General features: G+C 44.4%; 1 protein-coding gene across 1 annotated transcript in view; it reads left to right on the forward strand.

Annotated features, from left to right (window-relative positions):
- Positions 1–8808, forward strand: part of T265_13875 (hypothetical protein) — a gene marked incomplete at both ends in the record, with an annotated part of 54316 nt that extends 45508 nt beyond the window's left edge. The window contains 3 exons of the mRNA XM_009170943.1: positions 196–353; positions 5219–5888; positions 7730–8808. Of these exons, the coding sequence (XP_009169207.1) occupies positions 196–353; positions 5219–5888; positions 7730–8020 (1119 nt within the window). The remainder of the gene's footprint in view (positions 1–195; positions 354–5218; positions 5889–7729) is intronic.
- Positions 8809–9152: the final 344 nt, after the last annotated feature.

A 9152-nucleotide genomic window follows, 5' to 3' on the forward strand; every position in this document is an offset into this window, starting at 1 on the left:
TGGGCTGGGCTTGCATTTCCTCTTGTTGGCTTTAAAAAACTGATTTGCTGGTGTTTATCCCATATTCGCGGCTTTGTCCTGGGACTTCCACGTCATATGTATTAGGGTCGGATGCTCATGTACAACTAGCAAGTTTGCGTCCTTACAGTGCAATTTGACATAAAGCGATCAATGCGCTCGATCTTTCCTATATAGGATTTTATCTTGAAGCCTTGTATATTTGGAAGCTCTTTGGATGAGATTATGCGTATTCAAGCCTACCGATTTCCGCACCTCAAACTACCATGGATCCAGATTTTCCTTACGGAGGAATTACTTCGATTGGGTGGATCTCGGACAGAGGGAATTTTCCGGTAAGTTTACATGCAATTGTCTGTGTATGTCTCCCACAGTTCCCAGTCGTCTGTTTGATCTTGTACTATTTTGTTTTTTGTTGCTTACATATTACCAAGCGTTGTGATTGAATAGGAAAACGCGTGATAAATTTCGCCCTGTGGGCTTCTGCGTTACCCTCATAATTCACTTGCTGTGGATAACGTTCTCCTACCTAAAGATGGTGAATGTCAGTTTGGAACCGCAGCGATCATTTCTTCAGGGTTCTATTGAGTTTTCTCATGTTCGTGAACAGGGATGCAACACCTGTACAGCACTCATCCGCTTTTGAGTATGGCTGACATCCGATGTGTATGTGGCGATATCCAAAATAGTAACTAAATTGTTCAATATCTGGTCCTTCCTTAGTTGGAGTTAGTTTCCTGATGAATGTTGCGTGACTTTTTATAATCTGTATGTACATTACTTGTGTTTGAGGAGCCGTTTTGTTGTCTCGGTTAGGCTACACTAAACCGGGACCAAGGGAATCAGATTATGTTCTTATTAGGGCTCATCGGCAGCGAGTCTTCTCGGTTGAAATTCGAACTTCTCTTACATGAGACACACGCATTAGCGTGGCACTCTACCAACGCACGTTGGAAAAGTGCGACGGTCACTACCGCGTTCCTTTCCGTGTTCCAACTAACCGTTTGTTTACTGTCCGTTTTATCCCTGAGTGATTCTGTTGGCTACGCGTTGCGTATCCCGGAGTTTTGGCAAAACAATTCTTGATGGTCCCGGTTCGTTGATGGTTACTTATTATCGTGTGGCATTGATTTCTCGCTGTTCTCTGCGTATGCGGCGTGCTCGTAGGCTTTCATGGTCGTTCATTCTCGGTCCACGTTGTGGCTAGAGATCAAATAGACATCGATATTTACGTTCAGACAGATTACCTTGAATTACCTTTCCGCGCGTCGGTTGGATCCCACATGATCACGTTGATTTTATAATCTGTGCCTTCTGAACGATCACAACTTGGTCGTTCGGTACAGTTACTCTCATCACAACAGTCTAGTTTCGCTATACCTTTCATGTCAGTTCTGAAACGAAAATGTCAGACAGATCAGTATCTAAGTGCGGGGTTATGTCGATAAAATCTATCCTTCGTTATAGACACAGCGCTATCACCCCGTTTGGTGCGCGCGTGTTTTCTCATCGGGGCCAATTACAGTTACGTCCTCTTTCGGTCTAAAAGTTCCTTTTCCGTTTTTGAACATGTTTCCGTTTTTATTAAAAGTTTTGAGGTTCCCAGGGGGGGGGGTTGAAAATTATGCAGGGTCGTTCCGCGGCACAACTCCGTTTGTTAACTGAAGAGGGAGCTATATTGTTCAGTAGGCAATACTTGCAGAGGGATTTAATGTAACTCGCCTAGAAAATCGATGGAACCGGCACACAACAGACAAGTCTCGTAAGGAGCATATACCCCGAAAATGAAGCACCTTTTGATTGGTATTTAAGCGGGAGTATTGCGATAAGTATCTAACCGAAACTACAAGGAACCGGCAGCGCATATTTGGAACGTGTCATTGTTCGGATGGGGGGGATAGTGAACTCACCCTTGCTTATTCATATAATAAATCGAATGGATTTGATCAGCCTACTTACTGTGGCTTTTCCGCTACCCATTGTGGATTTGCTTGACTTCACGTGAACAACAAAGACCTGTTTACTTCTTCCAGTAAAATATAGCTTCGACTCAAGGAACAGGTTGTGTGTAGCATTTTCCTTTTAATTAAAGGGTTATAAAGTGCTTGATTCGTCTAGATCGTATATTCCAGGGGCCCATTTGGTCATCAGGACACTGGTTATTTTTAAAACAGCTCGATATCTTGCATATGGGCTGATCTGAACCCTCAGGTTCACTGCACTGCATACTCAGTCGGGTGGCGTTAGTTCACCGTCGTCTAACTCACGCAAACGGTCCGGGGTCGAACAGCATACCACTGGAAGGTTGTATAGTATGAAAACCGACTGAATACTGGCAGATTATTACCACAAACGAGGCGGTGATTCGAATTCCGTTGATACTCACTGTACCGGTCGGTGGCTTACCCAACTGTAGTCGGTGATTGATTCGAGTACACTGTTCGAACCCGTTAACATACAATTCCTCCGAGCAACTAATGAAACCAACGATTTGGAAGTGCACAACTCGTTGAAAGAGAAGGCTTTATTATTAGGTGGCTTTATCGATGGGTGACGTTTGGTAAGCAGTAACTGGATGAGTGTTTCGTTTTTTGGTTGTGAGATAGTTTTTCTAAATTACAGTATCTAGTCGCCTGACTGCCGTTTTTATTCATCGTTTGCAGTTCAGGCTGGCGCACAGATTTCTTTTCGGTTCATCATTATATTTGAGTGCTAGAGACATGGAAAACGACTGCAGGGAATTACTTGCTCTTAAACCGATTTGCCTGCTGCTTTGGAATCGGAGTCCGGAAACAGTATTAGATTTGGGTACCAAATCACAAGCAAGGCTGTCCTATCGTCAACTGCTAAAACGTGCATGCGGTCTCCGATTAGTTTCACTCAGGCAATCGGCTTGGCATTGGCTTCCGCAGGATGCTGCAGAAGAGCATAGGTGTTTCCTAAAATGAGACCTCGCCTCATATGTTTTCTACCCTCTGTCAATAGACGTGTAATTCTTTTCTGATTTTGAACGTGAATGTCTGACTGACCGAGCTAGGAAGCTTAACCCCCGAAAACAGAGCCGCAGCTTCTCAGGGTCTGCTTATGAGCCGTAAGCCTCTAGCTCGTCCCACGTGAGCAATCTATTTACATCGGTATCAACCTTGGGACTGATATTGTTTCCTTCGACTATTTCTTTTTTTGGTTTTCGGCTTTGCTTCTGGTGTGTTGCGATTGACAACCGTTTTCTAATAATCCACGTGATGACTAATCAATCAGTTCTTCCTGGTCTGCGATGACTCATGCACTGCAGGGTGCATATTGCTGTTGCTGCTGCTTTCCACGTCCACTGTTCTTCACACGTTGTTCATTCAGTGTGCTTGTGTGTTTCACAGCTGGATTCTATTATGAAATACTGAAGTTCGTTTGTTCAGTAGTTCAGTGTCACCCTATGGGTGATGGTCGTAATCCACACCGGTGCTTGATTACGATGCGGTCATGCGCAGTGGCCAACTGGCGGGTGATTCATGCTGGTTGTCGCGGAATTTTAAGTCTACAGTCAGAAAGACTTTTCAATTCAATTGGAAAATGTTTGGGACCAATTGAGACATCTGGTAACCAGTGTTAGTCATCCGCACCAACCAAGGAACAGGAACATCAGACTGACACGCAGCACTGATCAAGTCGGCTAGTCGTATGAACTCTCCCACTGATTCTCTGACTGCTTCAAGACTCAATCAGCATGGTAATTTATTCACTTGGCTTGACGAAGCATTTGTTTCGAAAGCGAAACGTTGCTTAGCAATAAATCCACCTATATGTTTACCAAACTTCTCTCAAACGACGAATTGTTGTGTCTTGTATCTCCTAGCGGATTGCGTACAATCTCCGCCAATTACACTGCTAGTATTCTGACGGGCAAATTCGGTCACGTCTCGCTTTCTCGTTTCGCCTTTTCGGTGAATTTTTCTGTCTGCAACCAAGCGACTTTCACAGCCTCTGTAGGTCTTCTTGGATGCGTGGCATGGTGGCCCTTGCAATACTTTGCCAGTAACGTATGATTTAGAGCCAATTCACCAGGCCATTATATCATCCATGATACAGCCTATTTAGATCCAGTTCACAAATATGCTTTTAAATTGCGAACGCTTTACTTGCGTGTCGCCGCCTCTTAAGTGAAATACGACCTTATCCTCCAAGAGCCGACTCCCACGGTCCTACTGTTCTCTGTGAGATCTAGAGGCACCCACTTTTCTCCTGGTACAATATCCCCCTCATAACAAACCAGTTTGTTGTCTGTAGTTTGTCTTTATCTTGCTGTTTCCGCCTGCATTGTTGTTTTATTACAGACTGCCCAGTGGTTATTTGGTTATAGCATTACTTCTTTTTGAAGTAGGAACCCTTGTTCTCCCGAGAAACGAAATTGAAACTAAATGCTGCAATTTTTTCTTTGAGTTTCATGCATCTTGTTAATAGCCATTAAACTTCAAAATTTCGGCCTTTGAAGGTATCTTCTTTTCGAAAGCGACTTGGGTGGTACTGTTCGAGCATGAGATTATGGGAATGAATCTGCATACTCTGTCACATCGAAAGTCCGTTTAGGTAGCTGATTGTTCTCTTCCCTTTCCTCCAATTTTCTGCATCCGTGAACAGCTTTTTTCCGCTGTTTTTCTCAGCCATAGTGTATCGTATCGCGAGTAAGCTTCCAATGCTCTTGTAACATAGTGATGTGGTAGGTACTCTTGCATCCAGTCTATGGGACAACAGTTGCATGCGATGCGAAAGAATGGGCTGATCTGTCAAAAATTTTCATTCGATGAATCCATGCATGGTCTTGGCTGCTGGGCGTATATACTGTGTGCTAATCTGATGAGTTCAACACCTTGGCTTACCCATGTCTTGGATGCAACCAGCTGCCTAAGAATCATCTTGCCAACACCTCAGTAAAGTGTTCTGAGGTGAGAGAAGCTTCTTCAAGCTTTGGGCGGTCAGATCATTTGCTTTTCTAATACAGAGCCCTCTGAAGCATTTCCTATCCTAATTGCAACATTCCAAAATACCGTAATTTTGCACTCTGTGTAACCCACCGGCTAATAAGCGTTCACTCAGTTTCCAATTCTGATGCACTCATCTGCCAGTAAGGACTAGAGCAATTTGTTCGTGGATCTACTTTAGTGGTTTTTCGATCGTGAGTCAAACCTTTCTATTTAATCTTATTCAGTCTCTCTCCCGATCTGGATGTGATAACGGAGCTCCGATGTCAGCTTGAAAAGCTTTTTGAAATTTTCCGTGTGACGTACAATGCGAATGTGGATGGTGCACCCCAAAACGCAACTGATCCGACTTCCTCAGATCGATTTGTGATACTCCGCCCACCCCCAGTCAGTTGGTCAGCGTCCTTCTCACACTCAGAATCACAAATGCCGTTTCAAGACTCCAGCGATTCGGTCAACTCATCCCCGAACCCTAGCATAGAGAACGCGAGCACTCTGACTGGCGAATATAAGTGGCCTGTGGTTCCTCTCCCTTTGAGCTCTCCACCCTCTGAGTACATTCTACTCACACCCACAGCTCACTGGCCCCGTAGCTTACTCACAATGGCAAAGCAAAGCCCTCTAGGGTTCAGTGCTCATCAAGTGGATGCACACTTAGCAGCTGGTCTGTTAAAGCTCTGGTTACGCGAGTTGGCAGAACCGCTTGTGCCACCCACCTTGCAACCATTGTGCCTGAAAGCTGCGGCGGAGGCTGAGCTTTATGAATCACACTCCTCAAGTGAAGCACAATTGACCAACTCCGCCGACCCGAATCCAGTTCAAAATTGTTGTCGTTTGATTCGCAAAATCCCGTTGCTGGAACGACGTTGTCTACTCTACTTGCTTTTATTGCTTCAAGTAAGCGAAACTTTATCACAATGGTGTCTTTATCTCATGAGGTATTCTGAGCGGACAGTTGTTCGTGTTTTGGACATCTAGTGACTCTTGTTTTGTTTTGAAATTGGTGGATAGTGCTCGTATCGGGTTGTGCTGTACCCGTCTATACTGAAAGTTTGCCTCAAGATGTATAAAGCACCACTTGGAGTTGGACTGAAGTGTTAGATAACTGCGAGCTAGTCGGATTTCGGTTGCAGCCTCTTTAATTTTTCTGCACAGTAGCGTGTGCTGTCGTTTAACTACGGGTAACTTCGCTGCATACGGTCACACGACCGTACAGCGTGCCCATGGATCGATGCCCTCCTATTGACTCGTTTTGCGTTGGTAGACAAACCATCGTCTTATCCCATCATGTCATTCCATTTTCAGGTCCTCGCCCTCCAGCTGTATGTATGCTTCAGTTTCGTGGCTAGAAATGCACACTATGGATCGGACTTGAAGTCTGCTTGGTGCGTAGACATAACCGTAGCGACGCAGTCAGTTGCCGTTACTGTCTGCGGTTATGCAGTTGTGTTGCTTCACTTTGTTTTCAGTCCATAGTGTGCAATTCGGTGGTGGTGAGCCGGGCACGTTTCCAACCCAAGAGACACTGATATTTAATGACAGGTGGAATCTGATTGTGATCTGTTTCGCTCAGTAATTTAATGTTTATCTTAGGCTTTTGTGCTGCCATTGTTTATCCGTTTACGTCAGGTCCAGAACTCTGCTCGGACATCCTGTTGTTTCAGAACAGTCTTTTATGGTTGGCCAGATGTGAGATGTATTTGGTTACCGTGAAGGTGAACTCTTGAGATTATGAAATTTGCGCATGTTCTCCCAGTGAGCCTGTCCTCGACAGTCACTATCCAGCTTCGTCTCTCTCGTATCTCCTAATGCATTATACATGTGTACGGTCGGAGTGAATTGTCTGTTGGTATCTGTCCGTTTTGAATTCGGTCAAGCCATCCACTTTTCGTAAGTGCGATGGAGCAGTCATATGACTAACTGAACTGCTTTAACTGCACTGAGAGCAGCACACCCTTCCTAGTAAACAGAAGTAGAGTAGCTGACATGCAGTATCAAAGTTAAACATTTTTCTGTATCGTTGGAAATGGCAATAACTCTCTTCAGTGTGTCGCTTGTTGCACCCTGGAGTACACGAATTTCTCTGTCAATGCACTTCGTGGTGGCTTTCATTTACCTTGGCATCCCCTACGGGTATTTGAAGGTAGTGGTTTGTTCAGCCTCTTGTTACGTTGGTATTGGGTGCCTGTGAGTTCGTCTGAAAGTTCTGACTTCCACTATGCTATGGTCAAATGGCAATGTCTGAGTCTTTTTACGTGTTTCAAAGTCGATGTGGCATAGTGGGTTCTTGTCTGTGTAGCAGTGCGTTGCAATGCTGACGTAACTGCTGAATGTGATGCACTACTACCTGCAGATAGTGTCAGCTTCATTGCTGACGGAACGTTTGCATCCAAGTTTCTGAGTTCAGAGAACAATTCGACCATCCACTTCGCAACCTGGGCTGCCAGTATTCTATTTTTTATCAAATACTGCCCCTGGGACGTTGCATTAACTAATCTACTTAAACTGTACGGTGAATGAACAGCAAATGAATTCGAGGTATGTGAAAAACTGGTCCTACTCGAAATGATTGGAAAAAAACTTTTCAGTTAGCACAGCGTTATTTGCCTTACTGTGTCCCCTCATCTCCTTTGTCGATACGGACCATTCTGAGTAATTTCACTTTGTCAGTTTGGTTTGGGACATACGGTTTCTTGATGTGGTGTCTGCCTTGATGCCTTTAACTCCCCTCCTCCCAGCGTTTGGCTAAACCGGAGAATGCCTCCATATCTCTCATGGATCCGCGAAACCTGGCAACAGTGATTGCACCAAACTTGATGCGATCTAGCAGTACGGACCCAAAAGAATTGCTGGAGAATATTCGGCCACAGACTTTGTTTGTCCGTCTCCTAATTTCGCATCTAGACGTTCAGGAAGAAATACAGGCACTTATAAATGATGAGCAACCGGCTTATGTTGGTTGGTCTACTGCATCCACGGTGCCTGCCACTCCTCCCGAGAATCCGTCCAACCATCCCAAATCAGACTGATATACTTATCCTTGGAGCTTCGCGTCTTTCATACCTTAGCCACCTACAACCCTATGACGGTTCTTATGCTCGCTAACTGTGATTGTTGGACGTGTTCCTCTCTCCGGCTGTACCCTGTTTATTCGTCAATGAGCATTTGCAAGCGCCTAATATCACATCAGCCATCTATATATCTCGTGGCTCTTGATATAGAAACCTTAACGCATTTCGATTAAATTGTCCCATAAATCTGATCCACACCCTTCACGCGTTCCTCCTGGTTTTCTCCGCTCAACCTCATCTCGTCCAATGTGCTTTCGATTATGCATTTCTCAACCAAATGCATTAAACTTCACCCACTGTGCAATCACCCTCACCACCCTCATCCATCCCGCGCCGATGAGAGCGCACCACTTTCTCCCTATTTCTTCGTAGAAAACTTTGCCCTACAACTAAGGGTAACTTTGGTTCATGAATATGTACCTTCTTGGGTTGCTTTTTCATCTTTGATATTGCATGCCAGTACTATTGATTTTCAAATTACGTATCGGATTTGTTTTTTTTCTTGTTTCATTTTTAAAGTCCATTCTACTGTCGACTATGGGCAGATAACGTTTTTTGTCCAATCCGTATTCACACATTTTCCTAATAGACGTCCTTTTCAGGTTACCTATGTATCCGAGTGCACCCTAATGGTACGTGTTGATCGCATGTTTTGTCTGATTCCTCCTCGTCAGTTGTTCCTCCACACTGTACGCCTCCAGGGTTGTTTGCGAGTTTTGTATTCTCCATCACGGTTTCGATACACCCAGTAAATTGTACGTGGCCTGCCTCTGCTGCATGTGATAGCCCACAAGTAAATTTACTAATTTGACTTTAGTGTGTGGTATTACTCGATCTCTTAGTCAAGTGTATGGCATTAATCTTACACCTGAAGCGGCTTTAACTATACAACGTACTATCCATTTAGACTGAATCACCATTTCACAGAAGATTGTACCACAAATTATCTGGTGGTTTTAATGCCAAAGATGGGTTTTAACTAAAGCAGCCAGATTAGATCTTCTCGTAAAAGTGGGATAGAGTTGAGCCGAAAATAGAAGAGGAATAGTCCCGGGTAATTCGACCCTAGTAGCTTTGTTGTAACGACACA

The sequence above is a fragment of the Opisthorchis viverrini genome, assembly GCF_000715545.1.
Source record: "Opisthorchis viverrini unplaced genomic scaffold opera_v5_112, whole genome shotgun sequence".
Lineage (NCBI taxonomy): Eukaryota > Metazoa > Platyhelminthes > Trematoda > Opisthorchiida > Opisthorchiidae > Opisthorchis > Opisthorchis viverrini.